The 23,681-nt window shown below is 41.4% G+C and overlaps 1 protein-coding gene across 2 annotated transcripts in view; it reads right to left on the bottom strand.

The window, feature by feature from the left end:
- HS2ST1 (heparan sulfate 2-O-sulfotransferase 1) overlaps positions 1-23,681 on the bottom strand; it is a 98,349-nt gene that overhangs the window by 13,908 nt on the left and 60,760 nt on the right. For both annotated transcript variants that reach the window (XM_081008776.1, XM_081008777.1), the window contains exons 2-3: positions 13,209-13,447; positions 6,058-6,143 (exon numbers count right to left, since the gene is read on the bottom strand). In XM_081008776.1, the coding sequence (XP_080864902.1) occupies positions 6,058-6,143; positions 13,209-13,447 (325 nt within the window). The remainder of the gene's footprint in view (positions 1-6,057; positions 6,144-13,208; positions 13,448-23,681) is intronic.

Below are 23,681 nucleotides of genomic sequence, written 5' to 3'. Positions count from 1 at the left end.
GTCACATTGGGAAGGGAGGTTCTGTCTTTTGTTGGAGCAGTCTCCACCTATGCCTGAAAAGGCAGTCTTCAGACAAGGATGTGATGACAAGATTTAGAATGGCAACCCAGTCAGATAGGTGGGGAATAAAAAATAGAACAGGATAGATCTTTCCTTTTTGGAAAAGGTCACTGAGCACATGATGGCACAGCAACTGCAGGCATGGCCAGATGGAACATCTTTCCTCACTCCACTTGGAAGCAGGTTTCCAACCAGGTTATGTCCCTGCGTTGCTGCCGTTCTTGACTCTGTATGCTGACTGCCGTTACTTTTACCACTATTGTCTTTTTACTGGAATCCGACTCAAGACTTAGAGAGGATGAGACACCATGTCTTTAGTTTTTCCATTACAAAAGCGAAAAGGGAGATGAGGCCAGGCCTCTGCTGAGCCCACTCCTGCCCTTTCCTCAAGCAGAGGCAAGCGAGATGCATCTGGAAAGGCAGAGCTGCTGTCACCATGATGAGAGGAGGCAAAGCTTACTGCCACCATCATCAGTCATGTCGCTTATGATTTAGGCCTGGTGAGAATTTAAGGTCCCCATCCCTAATTTGCAGGTTGCCATCTGATTAGATTTCACTTTGATTCAGATTTGATTTTAGGATGTATTTTAATTGATTGCTTAATTTTATGATAATATGTTATATATTTGATGTTAGACACCCTGAGCCCAGTTTTGGCCGGGGAGGGCAGGGCATAAATTATTATTATTATTATTATTATTATTATTATTATTATTTACTATTAATTATTATTAATTATTATTATTATTCCACCATGGAGGAGTAAATCAACATATGCCTCACTGCTCATCCATGATGGATTTAGATGGCTAGTTGCCTTCACAAAACTTAAATGGAGTTAAAGCAAGTTGTTGCTTCAGATTTTTTTACTCAAAACATTTAGCATAATGGGGGGACCCCAAATCCGGTCAGGGCCCCTTGGCATTTCGAGATAAATACTTGGAATCCCTGTATGCATTCCTCCGCTCATTTGACAGATGATGGTTCCAAGTACCCACAGCAATGAATAAATGAATTAAAAGGAATGAAGAATGAGGCAGAATCAATGGGGTTTTTTAAAAAAATAAAATAAAATGGTGCATGAGTTTTTGTCCTCTACCACTTAAGTGAAATTTCTAAACAGCTCCACCACCACTGTCATAAAAGTTTTGAAATTCAGTGTAATTTTATGAGCGTATATACTGAATCAAAGCATTATGCCAGAGTTTTTCTTAAGGAGGATGAATCTTTGCAGTAAGATTTTACACTTCTCTAACGCAATAACGCAACATCACAAGTTACTCTCGCCTATTGCCGAGAGCAAGCACAGCACTCAATTTGTTATTTTAATAATCGAAACCACAAATAGAAGAAAGCAAGCTGTTGCAGGGGGGGAAATAAATCATTTAGGTGAAAGGGTAGCAAACAAAAAAAGCCACAAGGATAATGCAACCCTGGAGGAAAATATGCATATGAATGAAATTTGTGAAATTGCTTAGCTGCCTTTCTTGAGGCAAAATGTTTTTTAGACTGAAGTTACAGTACCTACAAAATGTTTTAAGTTTTATTCTATGAATAATGTAGAGGATAGAGTAACACTTACCTAGCTGTTCACAAGGTTATTATTTCATTAGGTATTCAATGCAAGAGGTTTATTAATATAGCATATTGCACTTTCAAATTTGGAGGAAGCAATGCAATTTTATGCTCGGGGATTCTTTTTTGAGACTGAAGTTTGGCAACCATTTCTTTACATGTAGATTTCAGCTGCTGTTGTAACCTTCAGCACTCTCTGTCTGATATTACGTTGCATGCACAAAATATACGGAACATAAAACTTCTGGTGCCCCCACCCTTGTTTTCCACATTTGTCACAGCAAATAAATTAAGATGGATTCCAGATAAAATGAACAGCTGAAGTCCATTGAGCAGACCTTTCCCTTCATCTTGATTAAGCAATAGTGCAGCCTTCACTAGCCTGGTGCATATAACTCTTGGGCTGCAACTATATCTTGGGCTGCAACTCCCATCAGCCCTAAGCCAGCTTTGCCCATGGTCAGGGATGATGAGAGCTGTAACCGCAGACATCAGTAGGGTACCAGCCTGGAAAAGGCCGTAATAGAGAACTGGCCAGTAAAAAGGGGGCCAAAAGGGTGGGAATGGAAGGGAGGGAATAGTATCATTTTTGACCTCCGCTTGTGACGTTCTCGTAACAAGTTCCCATGATAAGAGCCCATCCGGTTTCACAACCTAGATAATGTGCAAGAGATGCAGGCAGATTCGTTGCTGAGGTCAAACAGGTGGGCAGAACAGAGTGCAAACAATGAAGTCTACAGCTGGGTGGTAGCAATCGTGATGAGCAGCAGTTTGGTGTGCCCGCTTCTGGGCTCGAGAAGGGACTTCTGGTGCTAGTTTAGGACTCTGTGTCAAACTGGGCATCGAGGAAGCTCCTGTTCCAGTATGGTTTAAATGGGAGTGAAAGAAATGCACTTCTTTCAGAGAAAGCCTAATCTCTCCCCACCTGACCACACTGCTCAATACGATTCCTTTTTTTAAAAAAAAAATGATATTTATTGAGAATTTTAAAATTACAAAGAAAAAAAGGGGAAAAAGGGAAAAAACAAGTAACAATTAAACAATACAAATCAATCAAAATAAAAGTCAAAAAGAAAAAACAAAACACATAATACATCAAAATCAAAAAGCAAAAATAAACAAAAAATTTAAAAACAGATCCAATATTCCCAAATCCTTAACTGTCATTACCTTATTTCATCGACCTCCTCACACCTCCCTTTTTTGTATTCTAGTTGTTAATTATCTCAGCAAATCCTTTCCATCTTTCATAATATTCTGTCATTAAATGACCTTAATCTATTTTAACCTTATCTTACCATAAAAAACCCTAAAACTTAAAACTTAAATCTTTTTTATACCAATTTCTCTTAACCATAACATATTCTTACATAATTCTTTTTAACATTTCTGCTAAAGCCAAATAATTTCATTCCAACATTTTTCTAATACTCATTAATTTTACAAAACTTTCCTAAATAATTTTTTTAAGACTTTCTTCCAATCTTCATCCAACGTCTTTTCCTCCTGGTCTCGGGTTTTGTCAGTCCTTTTTATCCCATCCATCTAGTCCATCAACCTGGTGACCTTATATCCGAAGCTCTTAAGTCTTTTCCATGTCCCATCCGCAGGTCTTCTTCATATTTATACCTGTACTTTACTTTGTCTTCTGCTCCTTTCACTCGGGGAGACTCCAGCTTGACAATATTTTTGTCCCTTCTCGACAGATCAGCCCCTTTTCCATAGTCAACACTGAACTCCATGTGGTATTTAAAAACATGTTTCAAGGTCCCTCCAAAGTTAAGGGCCCCCACAACTCCGAACTCCTCCCGGCCCAAAGCCAGACTTGAAAGGTCAATACATCCCTGCATAGGGGGGTCTATCCAGCCCCCCCATCTCCAAGCCAAACAAGACTCTATCTCTCCAAATCTGGCTTTTTCCAGGTTCATTCGTCAAATCCAACAACTCATGTTCCTGCTGGGCCACAGTTCCCTCCATCTCTGCCTCCCGAGGTCCAGCAACAACCTCCTCCCTCATCTGATCTGTCAGAGCACACTCCTGGATTAATTCCTGAGTGGGTTCTATATAGGTACCCACTGCCTGTCCAAAATTTTCGATCCCAACAGTCATCAAATCCATCTTCTCATGTAACTGTTCCAAGAAGGCACTTGTCTTGCAAAAGGCAAGCACCAGAGCCTCCGAGTACATTCTTGTTCGAGGTTAAAGTCTGGTCCCACGATCTTAATCTATTGCAGCTGCGAAACTCCCCAGTTCGGATTTAATAACAGTTTCACAAGCTCCCTCTAGGGGAAAAAGCTTCTATTTGTATCCATCTCTTTAAAAAAAAAAAAAAAAGCAGATCTAACAACAAAGTTTCCTTTTTCAGATATTTTGTCAATATTTTGTTCCTTTTAGATGCGAAAGGGAACAATGGAATCAATATGTTTCTCTTCTTTTAACTATCTGTCAAAAACGTTTGTCTATAGTCAATGAACTTCCCGAGGACGTCTGTCCTGACACCCCGCTCCCAGGTTCAAGACGGTGGAAAATTGCTTTTCTTTACCCTCTCTTCTGCAGGTTTAAACAGTCCAGAAAAAATTCCCCCCTCTTCTCCTGCTTCCAAGGGGGGTTCAGTAATTTTAAATGGTGAAAATTGATCCTTTACAGACGACTTTCTAAACTCTAGCTTGCCGTGTCTTTGCTTCAATCTATCTACAAAAGCGGAAGGCGGACTTCCTGTTTAGACCTTCCCGCTTCAGTGCCAAATTAAAAGAAATTTCTTAATCCAATTTTCTGTTCTACTCACGGGCAGTTATTTAAAATCCAATTGTCCATAGGAAAAAGTCAGCGATCCCCGGCAACAGCAATGCGGCTTCACTCCGTGAAAAAAGCAGTCGATTCAAAGCACCGCGCCGCTCACCCCACGTCGCTCCGGATCCCCGAAACTGGGTTTCCCCGCGAGTAGGGGGGGGCGCAAAGGTGCCGGCCGAATCCCACGTCCACAGGCTTCTCCCACCTGTGGTTTTTGATGGGTCTCCGCCTTGCCGTGGCAGTTCAGACCCTATTTTCCACGGAGCGGATTCCTCCCGATCGGAGGAAATCCGCCATTGCCAGAGGCGCCAACCCGGAAGACTTCCTGCCATCTCATGTAAGTAGGCATTTATGGAGCCATTTTCTACTAGTCAGATTGGCTACAGCAGGCAATACGAGGCCATAAAACATGATGTTTTTCAAGAGGCAGCAAGTTCGATAGCAGTGAATTCCAACTACCACAGCCTGTTTGTTAGGGTTGCCATATTCCCAAAAATGAACCCCCACCCCCAAAAAAGCCCAACAGCTTTTTCTTTTCTTTTTTGGATTTTAAAATAATTTTTCTTTAAAGAATCGCCCTAGTTGCCATACATATCTGGGTTTTCCAAGGACGTTTTGCTGATTCGGCAAAAATCCACCCTGACGTCATTTTTGCAGCCCAATCCTCCGATGTTTCCAGGGAAAACCCAGACGTACGGCAGCCCTACTGTTATGAAGTAGGCCTGAAGAGATACTGACTGACTAAACAGAGGGTTTCTTTCCATGTGTTCTGGCGCTACCATCAAGTACTCTGTGCTACTGAAACACTGCACCGCTGAAGGCAGTAAGTTGATTTGCTATTCTAAAGGAAGGCTGAAAGCACTGAGCGGAGTCATTAACAGCTCAATCAAATATTAAAAATAAATAATTGCTTCCTTCATTTGCATGGCTGACAAAACTGTTGTCGAACGCATATATCCATTTTTGGCTAGTGTTTCAAATTTGTTATGGGGGTTCTCTTGTATGATATGGTAGAGTCAGCCCAGGGAACAGCAGGCTTTTTAAATTTTATTTTGCAAAGCAACTTCTAATATGAAAGGCTCTACGGGACAGCAGGTGGTCACTAGTAAGTTTTGGGAAAGGGGTGGCACCAACAGATAAGTAGCAATTAGAAGACAAAAGAAAATGTGGAGAATCTTAACTACTTAAAGGACTAAAATCACCAAGCGGGAACTGGTTAATTCCTTGATTTGCTGCTCAGCAAGACTGTTCTGAGCTTTATCCCCACACAGTTCTCTACTCCAGTTATATATTTGTGCTTTCAGACCGCACACAGATTTTTTTTTAATTAAGAAAGTATGTTTTCCAAGAGCTTAGTCACCAAAGAACATCAACAGGAAAGGATGGTGCATGTCCAGGAGAAAAAGACTGAAATCAATCTGAATGAGAAGTCAGTGGGGAAGAGAAAAGCTTTACTGAAAATAATAGAGGGGCAGAAAAGAGCATGTTCAGAATGTCACGGTGCAATTTCTGCTCATGACCATTAGAGGGCAGTAAACTCTTAAGTGAATCAGTGCAGTGCTTGAACAACAACAAAATAAGCTGACAAGGACTCAAAATGCTGCAAACAGAATTGTACGTTATGTGGCTTACTTTGCAAAATCCAGGAAGGATATATGTCCATGATAAAACCCTGGCTTCATTTCTTTCCAGGACGTTACATTCTTCACAAATCGTACCTGGGAGGGAAGAAGAAAAGTTTCTTTAATGCTTAGAAGAAGAAAAATTTAAGATCAATGAAATAGGCTAGTATTAAGAGATGCAACTCAGCTAATAGCAAGTGATAACAGTAAATGCGCCACTCGAAAGCATTCTTAACATAGCCATAATGATACTTCATACTGATACAGCATTTTCCAAAAGGGCTCAAAGTGCCTCTCATAGATCCTCTTAGCAATCCTTAAAAGCTGCCATTTTTCTGGGCAGCATGATCTTCCTTCTATTACAGGTGAGAGGCTGAGAAAGAAGTCTTGTCCTAGGCTACCAAGAACCTCATAAGCGAGTTGGGTCTTTTTTGCTTCCTAGCAAATCTATTAAGATTAAAGTGCAATAATTAATGCAACAGCTCAAGGGGACCCACATATAAAATTCTGTAAATCTGTTTGCTTTCTCTTGAGTGATTTGTTTTAAAAATAAGAGTGCTGAAATCCTCCTCTCCTAATGTCCGTATTCCAGGGCAACTGCACCATAACCTGAGCTAAGTTTATGGGCCTGTTAACTGCAAACCCCAAAATGGTTCAGCTTGCCAAGTAGAGTCTGAAATTTGCAAACATATAAATAGGTGTGAGCCGAGGGAGAGTTATCTATTGGCTGATTTCACATAGGAACTCCTCTTGATTCTGCACCCTGAGATTGTTACTGGAAAAGATATCCAGCAATGCATTTCTGGTACTTCCAGCAAATAGGTTACCTGCTTCCCAAGTAGGTCTACCACCTTCCCTTCCTTTTAGCTTTTGAACATATCCCAGGATCCCTTTCACTCATGCCAGTGCCATAATTTGTGTGAAGGCAGACAGATGGACACATGAATGTGAACACACATAACTGCTAAAACAGTGACATGACCAATTTTAGTAAATACCTTTTGGGGGGTGGAGGAGAGATGGTTATTGGGACAATAAGATGGCTCTCTGCTACAATGCTTGTTGTAAATCACCATGTGATGTTTGGATAGAGGATGAGGATGATATGCAAATTCTAATTCTAATAATAATAATAATATTTCTCTGCCATCCTGATCAAGCCATTCCATTTTATATACCTTGCTCAGGATTTCCCCCTCTTGGTTTCTCAGCTTTATGGGGCTGTCTTGTAGTGCCCACTTTGGTGTTTGTTTTTTTCCTTTTTTTCTGCAGACTTAACCTTGGGGTTAAGTCATGTCTGCTGGTAATTCTCTCTTCTGTGTAGGTGGATGTGGTTTTGGCTACATAAACATGAGCACAGGAAGATTTGAACTGGTGTTAAAAGAAGGAATTATGACATTCAGAAGGTAGCAAAGTGACTCAAACGGTCCAAACCAGATTTGAGTAGTTTAACCAAGTGGAGCAGCCAGAGGTTGTTCGTTTGCCTTTAGAAAAATAGTTGATAAATCTGAATACCACCATCTGTTCGGTTCTTAATACTGCAATTTTAGAAACTGATATACTAAAGCACACACAAAATGAACACACCAGGAAGTATCTCTGTACTGTAACAGATAAAGGCATATGGTCTTAACAATGAAAGCAGAGATGTCCGACTGTACTGATCTCATAACTGATCAAGGAGTCCTATATTCATGGTAACATATAATGGTGCTTTCACATTATAATGAATGCATGGGGTATGTGTAGATACATAAATATATGCATAGAGAGATCATAAATGACAAACACAGAGAAATATATGTCTGTAATGTTTTCTATCTAACTGCGGAATGCACCGTATTTTTCGCCCTATAGGACGCACCGGCCCATAGGACGCACCTAGTTTTCGGGGGGGGGGGGATCAAGGGGAAAAATATGATTTCCCCCCCCCCCCGCAGCTCTGGGAGCAGCGGACAGGCTGCACGCAGCCTGTGCGCTACTCCAAGACCTTCTTCCTGCTTTTGCGGGAGGTGGGGGAATTCCCCCATCTCCCGCAAAAGCCCACAGGAGGAAGAAGGGAAGGACTCCGCCAGTCAGTCCCTTCTCCCTCCTTGGAGAAAAGCCTGCTTTCTCCCACTGCCAGCCTCAAAGCCGGGTTGGAGAGTAGCGGGAAGGCGTTGTGCGCCTTCCCGCTGCCCCCCATCCTCTGGGGCTGGCAATGGGGGAAGCGCTGCTTTCCCCCACCGCCAGCCTCAAAGAGCAGACTCTCCTGGCTTCAGCGGAAGCAACGCGAAGCCTCTGGAGCGCAGGCTTCGGAGGCTTCGTGTTGCTATTGCTGAAGCCAAGGAGCCTGCATTCGCCCCATAAGACGCACACACATTTCCCCTTCATTTTTGGAGGGGGAAAAGTGCGTCTTATAGGGCGAAAAATACGGTAATCTGAAGTTAAGCTCTGATGTGCTGCTGTTTCTTCTAGCACTCAACCAGATAGCTTTGGCTACTTGTGCAAAAAGAAAGAAAGAAAAAGACTGAGTACTCCACATAAGCTGAATTTTGCTTTCCCTGGCATTGTCTGTATTGATGTTTACATGAGGCAGCAAGACGGTTTAAAATGGAGAGTACTTCCAACTGCAGGATGCTGATATCTCTCCCTCAAATAGCAAACGCAAGCGACAACAGCCAGCAGCCACATGGTTGAAACAAGGAGCAGCTATCAGTCTACTAAGGTGGAACTTGAGGTTTACAGAAGTCCAAATACACGCATACACATGAACCTAAGAGAGAGTGAAAAGCCCTGTAGAAGTAGGCAGGCTCACTAACCACTATCAGAAGAGAAATGGCATGGGAAGGAGATGGAAGGGGAGATTTAGGTGACTAAATGCTGCAACATTTTTATAGCATGTCTCATATGTGGTTTTCTGAAGAGGCCAACATTTGCTAGTTATTTAAGTGAGGAGCATATTGGCTTTTGTTAGAATAATGTTCAGTTCACTGTGCTATGCTGTGGGATGGGAACATGGGATATAGTAAACCGTTAATGTATTTCCTTTAATTGTCAAATACAATGATCTAACACTAAGAAAGAGCCTCCAGAGGGACAGCTGCAACAAAACAAGAGCCCGCTCTTAGTTCCCTTTTAATTCAAATAAACTTAATAGATAGATAGACAGACAGATAGATGAAAATAAAATAAGCATTTTATGGTTTGTTAAATTTGTACACAGCCCTTCATCCAAGGACCACAGGGCAGTTTACAACACACAAACACAAAAATATATACATAGAAACAAACAAAAACAATATTCCCCCACCCAGTTTAAAAGGCAATAGATTATTTAATTAGCCAAAGCAAAGGCCTGGGAGAAGAGGAATGATTTCACTTGGTGCCTAAATGTATGTATTGAAGGCTCCACAGGGCCAAAGAGCACTGCTCCCTCTTGAAATGATCGTGAAAGTGGGACTGGAACCATCGCAAAGTAGTGCCATATGCACTCCCAAGCTCAGACAGCTGCTCTAAAAGGATGCCATGCTTGATGGTTATCAAAAGCTGTTGAAAGATCAAGGAGAATTAACAGGGACAGATTTCCTCTTTCTTTCTCCCAGCAGAGGTCATCATACAGGGTGAGCAAAGCAATTTCTGCACCCAAACTGGGCCTAAACCCTGATCAAAATGGATCTAGAAAATCAGTTTCCCCCAATAGTGCCCTTGTCTGTCATAAGCAGGGTCACTGCAGTGCACCAGGGGCTCATCCTCAGTAGCCGCTCAGCACCAACAGACTCTCAAATTGATCTGCAGATCTTAATACTTAGCAGAGTTATGAGGAATCAAATGGTGCCCTAATTCTGAATGAAATAAAAAGGACTGAAACAGTCTTACTGGATAGAAGTTGGTGAAAAATTGTCCTATCTCCTGCCGAAACATGGTATAATGAAGCAAGTATTAGGATGACCCAGAAGCACTCCAACGATAATAGCCTAGTTGGCTAGGAAATATGAAACCTCTGAAATCAAGTCCCCAGGTTCCATAGGTCACAGATCCTGCCAATTCTGTTGATATTATCTGGATTGACATATGACCAATCGCCAACTGCAGTAAGAATGGCTACTGCAAATAGGGTGGGTTGTCTTAATCTCCAGTCTCCACCCAATTCTGCTCTCCCAGTCTTCATAAATGCTGGATAAGGGGTCCCAGTGAGGTGAACTGGAATGCAGAAGGCATAATTGCCATTGCCAAATTCTTGACTATCCTACACTCAATTCTAGGGGAAACTGTGTTTTCACATTTTCTGTGGCCATCAGAATGGCAGATTAGTCCAAAATATTTTAGTTGTGGGAACCATCTGCTTGCTCTCTTTGATACCAATATTTTGTCTGTCATCTCACATCCAGACTTATGAATTAACACTTAATTTGTGTTGATAATGCTGCATTTGGTAGCCAAAGCTTTTCCTGGAACAGGTCAGATGTTAGCTAACAGAATACCCACTAGAGACCAATATATTATAACTATTCAGGGTCAAATATAGTCTTATGGATATTTTTGCCATTATTTAGGAATTCCACTTTACATATAGTATAGAAAATTGGGGCAATTACTTAGTATTTTAAATTCAAGATAATCTTTAGAATTTAACTAACAAAAGACCAAAATATGTGAGCAAGTTTCTACAGATGTATTTTCCCCCTAGCACTTTTAGAAAAATAACTGAAAAGCTATTTTTGAACTTCTGGTATGTTTAAGCTGTTTATGTTTTAAGCTCAGATGAGCTTCCCGGAATTGAAAGAGAGATCAAATGTACTCTGATGGAGAACAAGAAATCCTGCAAGGAAAAAAGTAGAAAATGAATGGTATAAAGATTTCAGTTTTCTTGGCAGATGGGAACGTCAACAATCTCTAAAGATCAAAGAAAACAAGCCAGACAAGCCACTATGGGATCAGCAAAACCTGGGAGAAATGCATGCTTTATAGCTACAGAATAAAATGGCTTATCAATTAGCGAGTTCTCTGCAGATACGATACAGGGCACAGTATAGGGTTTGTATTTAATAAAGCTTTGTTTTGTTAAATCTCTAGGCCTTGGACCACTAAAGGTTTGCCAGCTAACTATCCTCTGGATAACTGGTGGACACTAACTTGGATGCCCTGGAAACTCTTGGGAGTTGAAGGGTGCTGGATATTAGTTTATTAAATAAAATTAATGAATGATGTTGTCCAGATACACAGTGCTAGAGTGGTGTCCCCTCTTGACAAGCAGTGGTTCTGCTGTACCGTGAAATAAGCTTCTTTACTACTAAAGTGTGCCAGGCACTGTACGAAGTATGCCCTCTGTAGAAACACACATTTAAATAATAATAATAATAATAATAATAGTTTATTTATATCCTGCCCTCCCCAGCCGAAGCCGAGCTCAGAGCAGCTAACAACAGTAAAATAATACAGCATTCTAAAATCAATTCATTATAAAATCTGACAAAACAAGGGGGGCGGAGGGAAGCAGAGACACGGCTTATGAAAACTTCAAGTGATTAATTTTGACAGCTGGAAATAAGTGGAAGGGCTGAAGGATGGCAACAGAAGGCCAGAGAGTGGAAAGTTGCCGTTCTCAAGACGGGAGATGGCTTGAGCGACAACGAGGAAATTGCCAAGATATTTTCACAATGCTGACGAAGGAAAGAACATGATTTTGTGATAGGCTGAGTATAAAGGGCAAAAAAGAGGCAGAGGTTAGAGAAAACCAGTGCTTTGCATCCTATCAACAGCAGGGAGGGAGGCATTATCATTTCATATAAAAATTAACTAAGGAGAGAGGGGTTTTGGAGGAAAACACTGGAAATTTTGCCTTAATGTGTTAAGAAATCACTCAAGCTTACCAAGTGACAATATCTATATTATATTATTATTTAATTGAGTTCAATTAAAATACAAATTTAATAGTAAGTATGGTATCAGCATCTCCTGTTCTGCCAGGTTCTAAGTCAGGGGTAGTTAACAAGGTGCCATCCAGATGTTGTTTTTATGTATTTTACCTTTTATTTAGCAACATTTTAAAACCGTTTACTCAACAAAAGACCTCTAAGTGATTTATCATGCACCTAAGTGATTAGAAAAAACTATTTGTTGGACTCCCATCGGCCCCAGTCATTACAATCAATGGTGAGAGATGATGGGAACTGTAATCCCAAACATCTGAATTGCTTATTTTTGCTCTAAAGCATGGGTGTCAAACACAAGGCCCGCGGGCCGAATCCGGCCCGCCAGACTTCCCCTTTTATTCTCGCTTCTTTTTTTTTTATACAAGAAAGCCGCCTCTTCAGCGCATGCGCGGCAGCCTACAAGCCAGAGAACGCCTGCCCTCTAGTGGCGCCGGCCGTTCTACACAGGAAACCTCCACTTTACATGCATTCAGGAAACCTCCACTTGTTTTTATATTGAGCGCATGCCATCCTATGATGTGACAGATCCAACGGCTGCCTGAACCCTTCTCTCCTGTACTGTAAGTACAGTTATTAGAGCTAGTTATTACTTACATTATTACAAAAAACAGTAATAATTGAATGCAGTGACAATAATTTATGATAATAAAGAGTGGACACATAGTCCTACAGATACAACCGGCCCTTTGAGGGTGACCAAACTGCTGATGCGGCCCCCAATGAATTTGAGTTTGACACCCCTGCTCTAAAGTAACAATTTTACTTGCAAGAAGATCAAATGCATCCATTCTTAAGGAAATCAGCCCTGAGTGGTCACTGGAAGGACAGATCATGAAGCTGAGGCTCCAATACTTTGGCCACCTCATGAGAAGAGAAGACTCCCTGGAAAAGACCCTGATGTTGGGAAAGATGGAGGGCACAAGGAGAAGGGGACGACAGAGGACAAGATGGTTGGACAGTGTTCTCGAAGCCACAAACATGAGTCTGGCCAAACTGTGGGAGGCAGTGGAAAACAGGAGTGCCTGGCGTGCTCTGGTCCATGGGGTCACGAAGAGTCGGACACGACTAAACGACTAAACAACAACAAACAATTTTACTAAAACCTGTATGTTGTTGCTCTCTACTGGGTGTTACTGTCAAATGTTTCTTCATACTTGATACTTTACTTTTGGTGTACCAAAATACCCGACGTAAAAATAAAACAATTAAGGAAATGAAAGCTTATATCTTAACCAATGGAACCTACCTGATCTTGCAGAGACATCACAGGATTGTTCTTGGTTGTGTTGATATGCAGAACATGGTACTTGTTCCGTGCACAAAGATCGTATGCAATGTTTGTGAAGGACGTGCTTGCAGTTTTAGGTACTCGATTATAAATGATCACCACATCATCATCTTCATCCAGAACAACATCTGACCGAAAGCCATCTATTGTGTGACGCTGCTCAATTTCTCGGACTTCGTGTTTTGCAATAGCCCTCTCTGTAAAATGAAACAGAGTGCACAAAACATTTTATAGGCAAATTTTCATTCATTCATTTGACCAAATTTCAATTTAAACCTTTTAAAAATGTGGTGTTAAGATACAATGCCTGGGAACTTTAATAATGAAACCTCCATTAAGGGTTAACAAGAGTAACGGAAGAAATATCTACGAGAAGACTTTTTCCACAGTAATTTCCCCCCCCCCACCAGCCAATCTAAAAATAATTGCTACAAAACATCTAGCATTTTGCAATGATAGATGAAATGATACTGCACATAATATGAATTTTACAGAACATTAGCTACTGACCATTCAGGGTTTAGTCAATTAATTGCAAAGAGGAACTGAAATTTAGATAAAACGGATGTTGTGCTTATTTTAATTAAGCCCACTCCCCTGTGTATGATATAACAATGAATGGCTTTGCAAAATCCAATTAGATATATTAATTGCAAGTCTGATAAGAATAGAAGTGGAAGCAGCTTACGACACGATCATCATTTTTTTAAAAAAGGTGCAGAATGCCAATCCTGAATACAAAAACATAGCAAAACAGAAGTGAACAAAGCAGGAGAGGCAACTGCAATCCTTGAACTGAACAGCAGATAAAACTGGGACAGCACACACTTCAGCTCAAGTCCACAACATCCTTCCATGTAATTGCTAACTGACCTTACCCCACAGCATAGCCAGTAGTTGAATTAAGTGTCCTTTTTAAATGTATGCTGGGCTGGTCGCTTCTGTCTGGACTGAAAGCAGACTGCCTTGCCTTAATACTACTAATACAGTGGAACCTCAGGTTACAGATGCTTCAGGTTACATACGCTTCAGGTTACAGACTCTGCTAACCCAAAAATAGTACCTCGGGTTAAGAACTTTGCTTCAGGATGAGAACAGAAATTGTGCAGCAGTGGCGCGGCGGCAGCAGGAGGCCCCATTAGCTAAAGTGGTAACTCAGGTTAAGAACAGTTTCATGTTAAGAATGGACCTCCAGAACGAATTAAGTTCATAACCCGAGGTACCACTGTACTTGTTGCTGTCCAGCCATGCAACTCAAACTCAACATAGCCAAACCGCTTAATGCTCTCTCTCTCAGTTGCCTTCATTTCACGGCCACCATGCTTATTATAATAATCCCGCCAACTATTTCACATTCATTTAGCAAGCAAGGTGTAAACGACAACTCTACTTTTCTATGTACGAGTGCTTTGTTTGAAGCTTAGCAGCAGAACACAGTGAAATGGAATGCTTGAGGTATTAGGGACATGCCCATGGCATGTTTGCAAGTAGGAAAAAGAGAAAGCATTGCCTTTCTGGATTCATTTCCTCTTTAGGTGCCCTGTCACATGTTCAATTATGTATTTTTACTACATGCACACAACCCTAGCCTCTTATGGAAGGGCTGAATGAAAACACGAGGAGCTAACAAACAAAGCATATAGGTTTTGCAAACTAAAAGGCAACAGAGGCCTTTCTTGAAAATGGGTGGGGGGCGTGCAACAGGCACAACTAAACTTATGCAGCTAAATGCTCGATTACCTGATATGTTCAATATTCAAAATGCTGGAAGACACAAAGTAAACCAACACACACAAATGTCCATCATCATAATCCAGCAGGGTCCACAATATAAAATTTAATTCCAAAGGTTGAATTCTGGGCGTTTTTTATGACCACCAGATGCTCAGACGACCAGCTGTCTTTCTTTGTCCTGCCCTTCCTGCCAGGTTTGCTCAACTCTTCCTGCAGCATCATATGCAAATTATTTAATTAGCTAACTGGCATAGTTGTCAAGAATACGCATAGGTTCATTCTTGATGTTAATTCAGCGCTACTGAATGATGTCACACTCTCAAATCCTTGCATCTAAAAGCCTATAAAGAAACACTCAGAAGAGCCAGAGCAGACTTCAACCACACTGTCTCAATATTCAGCTTGGCTCTATTCCATTTACAGACTCTAAGCATATGAGATTAAAATATTCTTTTCCCCAAATTAAGGAGAAAAGTGCTAGACCAGACAATAAGAACTTGAGATATCCTAATTAATAGTTACCTGTACAACTTCATATCTGTTCCCTTAGGGTATATGAATTATGATAGGGTCTAATTACATGTGGACCTTTTCTCTCTGTTACAGCATTTATCAGCATTTCAAACTAGGATATTCAGATTAACAGAAAAGGCTTTTCACTTAAGCTAAAAAGATGTAATTGATACAAGCATGGGGAAGTAAAACACACTCTCTATAGGTCAGAAACCCTGGTACTTGGGTTTTTTTAGCCTAATCTTTTGTCTTCCTGTCCTGTGCACACATATAAGCACACTGTTCATCTCCCTCCTTGGTTTCATACCTGTATGTTTATCCAAGATTTTACAGGTGAGTCATCAGGCTGTCAGGACCTCAACATCTCCTAGATTTGTGTTAATAAATTCCACTTTGGCTTGTCTCAAAACTTCTTACCTCATGATTCCAGACCTTTCCAACATCACAACATCTAATGTTCAAAATCATACACCGTTTTGTGGAATGCAAAAATCACAAGACCATACAATCACACATTACTTGGTCCATTCAGCTAAACAATGATTCGTTGGATCAATCAGGGAGGCGGGTCTCTAGTCTAACATACGGTCTCCAACAGCCATCATTCATATTCCTCTGGAAACTCATAAGCAAGATATTAACTTATATGATTATGGTGATTTCCCATATTCAGCATCTCGCCACCAGAGCAGAATATATAGGCTCTATACCCACTGAAAGACTTAGTCTTTGTAAATCTGTCCATTCTTTAAGCCAGCTATATTTATGGCTGTCACATGTGACATTTCTCAATGAAATTCCAGGTTTTCAAAAACGCTGAGCAAAAAAGCCCCTTCCCTCCTGGGTATGAATGTATTTTATTGAAGACAACTACACAACTATGCATAGAGCTTGTGCTATTGAATGGGATTACAGCAAAAGAAGAAGGGGAGGGGAGCAAAGAGGAGGCTGGTGTTACTGAATATATGGCTGGCAAGTAGGCACAGCTTGAAAATTTCCCTATGACAAGCCAGATGGACATGAAATTGCTTTTAGAACTATTGGTGTTTTTTCTCAGTAGGACTATAGAAGCTCTGGTCGTACATTTAACCAAACTGGTGTATGTGGGTAGTTGGTGTTGGAAGACTGAGGTTCAGGGTGAAAAACAGCCACACACCTGTGGTAGCTGCCCTCAAGCAACTAGCCGAGGTCCAATTCTCTTACATGGCTCAACAGAGCTGCGTGCTCTTTAAGATCAGGTTGCAAAAGACGACCTGCAACATCTTCCCTTCCCTGTCTCCTGAAAGGTGGAAAGACAGCTTCCCATTTTAAAGAGGGGAGCTAGGTTCCAAAGGAAGTATGTAAAACCCTTCCTACCGCCTTTTTACGGGGGGGGGGGGGGGAGAGAACAGCTTTACACACTACCCTCAAAATACAACAGTGGATTAAAAATCAGCCCTGTGTTCTGAAAACCGTTGAAGGAAAAATACGCTATCTTCTCTCCCTACCCTCCAAGTTCTAAAGAGGAGGAAACAGCTTTGGCACTCCCTTCCAAAAACTGCTAATGAGACCCGCTCCAGCTGTAGACCAAAGGGCAGGAAGGAATAAAGGACATCCTACAGCTGTCAGAAAGCTCCTCTATTTCAGGGACAGCTTCACCAGGGAGTCAGTATGCACGGTAAATTGCATTTGTTATCATTATTTGTATTCCACCTATCAGGATGCAAACCCTTCCAAGGTGGATTGCAAATAAAATCAAAACATATTAATAAAATCTCAGTAAGACAGTATTAAAATGTAACAAGTCCTTAAAATCTATCCCATGGAGCTGCTGGTATCAGTCCGCCCAAGTGCTGTGGGGTCACAATCCAGCTGCAGCAGGTCCTGAGTTGTTGGGCAAAGCTTTATAGCAATAACAGCAGCTAATAAGGGCTGAGCGATGTCCGATTTTTAACATCGTGATATATCACCAGCTAAACATCACGATATACCAATATATCACGATGTCTGAAATGAGGATGGAACTATGCAGAGGCAAACAGGGTAATGTCCTGGCAACTGCTACTACTTAGGGGTCTAAAACTGATACGTTTTTGCTAACATATTGTCACAGCTGTTATTTTATAGTACAGTGGTACCTCAGGTTACAGATGCTTCAGGTTACATACGCTTCAGGTTACAGACTCCACTAACCCAGAAATATTACCTTGGGTTAAGACCTTTGCTTCAGGATGAGAACAGAAATCGTGCAGCGGCAGCGTGGGGGCAGCGTGAGGCCCCATTAGCTAAAGTGGTACCTCAGGTTAAGAACGGACCTCTGGAACAAATTAAGTTCTTAACCCAAGGTACCACTGTACAGAGCAACAGGGGCAGCAGGAATCATGAGAGAAGTGATGACCTGCAACACAGTTTTCCCCATATCACATTTTTTTGCATAGCACGTGCACACACACATTGCGATTCACTATATATCACCATGCCAAATATTATGAAACCATTATCACGATGTGGAGTTCAAATCAATTTTGGGCTATATATTGATACATCGCCAGCCCTAGCAGCTAACCCCAACTGCTCTCTCCTTGTCTGTGGTGGGCATTGCTTAAGCAAGTGAGGCAGGGGATGGCTAATGATTAAAAGAAACATAACATTTTTATGGTATTTTAAGCAAACAAACAAACAGGAAGAAAGTTCTGTTGCTTCTGTAACAACATTTCCTTCAGAAAGTGGAATGACTTTTAATTCACAGACAAATAATTTGCAGAACCATGCTGCGTTTTGGATGAAAAAATGCTGGACTGGCTGAGAGGTAATGAGAAGAAACCCTTGGCATTATCAGCTTCTCTAGTGATAATGTTGGTTTCTACTTCATTCTGCCTATAGATTCAAATTATTACACACAGCAATCACAGCTGGGTTAACTTTCAAACAATCCCTGCCAAAGGATCATAATTTAAAATATTGTCTACAAAGAACAAGCGGGGAGGAGCAGGATAACAGTTCTAAATCTAAAGATGATAGAAAAAAATCCTGAGAGCCATGCATTTCAAATAATATGTATGCGAAGGAGATATTTATTCCTAAATCATAAAAACCATGTGCCAGATACAAGTGGGCAGTAGATCCTAGAAGAATTCCATCAAACACTAGGCAATGATATATGAAAATATGTGAATGAACTACCAAAGGTAGATTTAAATCACCTGTATTTGGTTATTCATTTGTTTTCTTTAAAAAAAGAAAAAAAGACAGCAGAATATGAACAGGAAGAGAATGCATGAAAAGGAGGAAGCTAAGAAAAATTGGAGGACATAATATGTAGTTCAAACAATGTGAAATAGATGGTATGAAACAAAGATCACCAACGAAACAAAACTTAAAGAGTACAGAGGCACAAAGCAGCTCAAAATGAAGGGACTGACATGTAAATAGCTCAAGCTGAATGAGAGAAGATAATTTAAACCACAGAACAGTGAAGAATAATATAGTTGAGACAATAAGCGAAAAAGCACACACAGACACGCATAGTTAATTGTAGGAAGTGAAAAGGGGGAAATAGATGCAGTGAGAAGCAAGTGGTTTAATTGTTCTCAATGTTGCTGTAAACTTTAAAGGAGGGGGGACTTCATATAGTCTCTTAAAGAAAAAGGACTAAATGATCAACTCAAAGTCATAGCCAAAGACTGTGAACAGAAACAATCAACACTGCAGTAGCAGTCTCTAAAATAATGCTGGCAAAGGAACTCCCATTGTTTGAGGCGCATTTTGCGACAGGGAATTTCAACAGCACGACAGGGAATTTCAACAGTGCGAGCCATTTCTGAGCTCTGGGTGCAGTACTGCGCCTAAGATTTCAGGAGGACCTTTTTCTGCCTCCCCACTTCCAGCTACTCTCCAAAGACTGGAGAAGGGACATCATAAGAATATTAGGGGGGCGGGGAGGGGAAGGACTAGACCCTGTGAAAATGAACGTAAGATTTTAGCTGCAGTTCATTCATTTTCAGCACTGTATTCTTGATATAAAAAAATGTGCCTGGACATTCCGTTGTTGCGTCCATAACCTCTGTTTAAGGTGCTATTTAGCTCCTAGCTTTCATATATCAGTTTCTAACACTGCAAAGAAGTAGATAATAAGCTGAGTACCAAATGTCTTGAAGTGACAGCTAAACTTTGGACCGTTATCCCTATGAAATAGATGATACGGGTGAGCAAAGTCCAGTTTATGTCAAAGTAGTCAAGGTTTGTGTTTAAGAACAATGAACATTCCCGAATGCCCCATTCCCGATAGTGTAACAGTTAGAAGAAAGCTACCCAGACTTCACACTTCTTGGCAGCCTAAGCAGCCCTCTCAGGAGAAGACTTTCAGGAAAGCCACTCAGCTTGCAGTACAGAACAGCTGACACAGCAGCTTTCAGCTTCAGCAACCTCCTTCTCTCAGCTAGAGCAATGTACACAGTGTACAAGCTATAAGTGTTGATTTTCCTATGTAGGAAAATAATCTGTTCAGTTTGTCTAGGTGCTCCCTGAATTTGAGACATTTCTAACTATGTCACAGTTTCCCTAATGTAAAACTATTCTTCTGTAAGCCTGTGAGATGTCCTACTAACTAAGCTATCTTCAAGACTACGGAGCAGGATTCAAAATTACCAGGCGCATTTTGCACCTAAGATTCTCGATTTGCGAGCACCTCCAAAAGTCTGCTATTTTTTGTGCCTGGCTGACACTCAAGGATTACTGAAATGTATGTGCTTTGAAGCCTCGAAGTATATGTTTAGGATAGACAATATGTTAAGGAGTTTAACAATAAAGAGTAGAGTGTTTTGAAAACTGAAGTATGGTACCAATATTTTTCTTGTAAACACCAAATTAAACATGTATTAACAATTTCTGCTTAAAATGTGACATTAACAATGTGTCACTTACATGAATTGTGTATTAGTTCATGCTTATCAAAATAATAAATAAAAAGTGTTGCCGACCCACCCCGCCCTGACGATTAGGCATTCTGCTTTGGCGCCCACAACCCGGGTCCCAGGAGCCATTTGGCTCCTAGCTTTTCCACCCCAGTTTCTAACACTGATACGGAGTACTTTTTTGAACCACAAAGAGGAAACGGGTTGGATTATCAAGTGCAAAAATGCAGGTTTATATTACCAGCTTTCATTGTGCACTTCCATTAACTCCCCACCCCAGTTGCAAACCACATTCCCACTGAAGTGATATGATGGAGGCTACCTAATGATGGGGTCAAAGCCAGTTGTGACTGGGGTCAGACCAAAATACCAAAGGGACACCCCTTTGCTATTTTTTTCTTCTTCCTTTCTTGGGCATCCCCTTTAACCTCATTTCCCCTTCTTGGCACTTGTATAATAATAATAATAATAATAATAATAATAATAATAATAATAATAATAATAATTTATATCCCACCCTCCCGGGCTCAGAGCAGCTAACAACAATAAAAGTAACACAGCATTCTAAAATCAATTCATTTTAAAATCAATTCAAAATCAAATTAAATTAATGGCAACCATTGGGCTAGTTCTGTGAGGATTACCAAAGGAGGGGATCAGACTGTGCCTTGGCCAAAGGCCTGGTGGAACAGCTCTGTCTTGCAGGCCCTGCAGAAAGATGTCTAGTCCCACAGGGCCCTAGTCTCTTGTGACAGAGCGTTCCACCAGATCGGGGCCACAGCCGAAAAAGCCCTGGCTCTGCTTGAGGCCAGCCTAACCTCCCTGTGGCCTGGGACCTCCAAGATGTTTTTCATAGAATCACAGAATCATAGAGTTGGAAGAGACCACAAGGGCCATCGAGTCCAACCCCCTGCCAAGCAGGAAACACCATCAGAGCACTCCTGACATATGGTTGTCAAGCCTCTGCTTAAAGACCTCCAAAGAAGGAGACTCCACCACACTCCTTGGCAGCAAATTCCACTGTCGAACAGCTCTTACTGTCAGGAAGTTCTTCCTAATGTTTAGGTGGAATCTTCTTTCATGTAGTTTGGATCCATTGCTCCGTGTCCGCTTCTCTGGAGCAGCAGAAAACAACCTTTCTCCCTCCTCTATGTGACATCCTTTTATATATTTGAACATGGCTATCATATCACCCCTTAACCTCCTCTTCTCCAGGCTAAACATGCCCAGCTCCCTTAGTCGTTCCTCATAAGGCATGGTTTCCAGGCCTTTGACCATTTTGGTTGCCCTCCTCTGGACACGTTCCAGTTTGTCAGTGTCCTTCTTGAACTGTGGTGCCCAGAACTGGACACAGTACTCCAGGTGAGGTCTGACCAGAGCAGAATACAGTGGCACTATTACTTCCCTTGATCTAGATGTTATACTCCTATTGATGCAGCCCAGAATTGCATTGGCTTTTTTAGCTGCCGCGTCACACTGTTGGCTCATGTCAAGTTTGTGGTCAACCAAGACTCCTAGATCCTTTTCACATGTACTGCTCTCAAGCCAGGTGTCACCCATCTTGTATTTGTGCCTCTCATTTTTTTTGCCCAAGTGCAATACTTTACATTTCTCCCTGTTAAAATTCATCTTGTTTGTTTTGGCCCAGTTCTCTAATCTGTCAAGGTCGTTTTGAAGTGTGATCCTGTCCTCTGGGGTCTTAGCCACCCCTCCCAATTTGGTGTCATCTGCAAATTTGATCAGGATGCCCTTGAGTCCATCATCCAAGTCGTTGATAAAAATGTTGAATAAGACCGGGCCCAAGACAGAACCCTGTGGCACCCCACTAGTCACTCTTCTCCAGGATGAAGAGGAACCATTGATGAGCACCCTTTGGGTTCAGTCAGTCAGCCAGTTACAAATCCACTGAGAGGTAGCATAGTCAAGACCACATTTTACCAGCTTCTTTACAAGAATATCATGGGGCACCTTGTCAAATGCCTTGCTGAAATCAAGGTAGGCTACATCCACTGCGTTCCCTTCATCTACCAGGCTTGTAATTCTGTCAAAAAACGAGATCAGGTCAGTCTGACATGACTTATTTTTCAGAAATCCATGCTGACTATTGGTGATCACAGCATTCCTTTCTAGGTGCTCACAGACTGTTTGCTTAATGATCTGCTCCAGAATCTTCCCTGGTATTGATGTCAGACTGACTGGGCGGTAATTATTTGGGTCCTCTCTTTTCCCCTTTTTGAAAATAGGGACAACATTTGCCCTCCTCCAGTCTGCCGGGACTTCGCCTGTTCTCCAGGAATTCTCAAAGATGACTGCCAGTGGTTCTGAGATCACATCTGCCAGTTCTTTTAATACTCTTGGATGCAGTTCATCTGGCCCTGGAGACTTGAATACATCTAAACTAGCCAAGTATTCTTGTACTATCTCCTTAGTTATTCTGGGCTGTGTTTCCTTTGCTGAATCATTTTCAGGCATTGTTTTCTTTATCGGAGAAGACTGGGGCAAAGAAGGCATTGAGGAGTTCAGCCCTTTCTGTGTCCCCTGTTTGCATTTCACCATCTTCTCCTCTGAGTGACCCCACTGTTTCTTTGTTCTTCCTTTTGCTACGGACATACCCATAAAAGCCTTTTTTGTTGCTTTTAACCTCTCTAGCAAGCCTGAGTTCATTCTGTGCTTTAGCTTTTCTGACTTTGTGTCTACACGTGCTGGCTATTTGTTTGAATTCCTCTTTGGTGGTTTCCCCCCTTTTCCATTTTTTGTACACATCCTTTTTTAATCTTAACTCAATTAAAAATTCTTTAGATTCTTTAGGCTTCTTTAGGCACCTTCCATGTTTCCGTCTCATTGGTATTGCCTGACGTTGTGCTTTTAGTATCTCCCTCTTAACAAACTCCCAGCCATCATGAACTCCCTTTCCTTTTAGTATTACTGTCCATGGGATCTCACCCAGCACTTCCCTAAGTTTTATGAAGTCGGCTTTCTTAAAGTCAAGAAATTGAGTCCTAGTATGCTTGGCTGCTCCTTTCCGCTGTATAGTAAACTTCAGAAGAGCATGATCACTCGCGCCTAATGATCCTTCCACTTCTACCCCACTAACCAGGTCATCAACATTGGTTAGGACCAGATCTAAAATGGCTGTTCCTCTTGTTGCTTCTCCCACTTTCTGGACAATGAAGTTGTCTGCAAGGCCAGTGAGGAATCTGTTTGACCTTGTGCTCTTGGCTGAGTTTGACATCCAACAAATATCCGGGTAATTGAAGTCCCCCATTACTACTATCTCCCTTCCTTTTGCATG

The sequence above is a fragment of the Podarcis pityusensis genome, assembly GCF_964106645.2.
Source record: "Podarcis pityusensis genome assembly, chromosome: 6".
NCBI classification, from domain to species: domain Eukaryota; kingdom Metazoa; phylum Chordata; class Lepidosauria; order Squamata; family Lacertidae; genus Podarcis; species Podarcis pityusensis.
The sequence above is the reverse complement of the archived record's forward strand: the minus strand, read 5'-3'. Positions and strand labels throughout refer to the sequence as shown.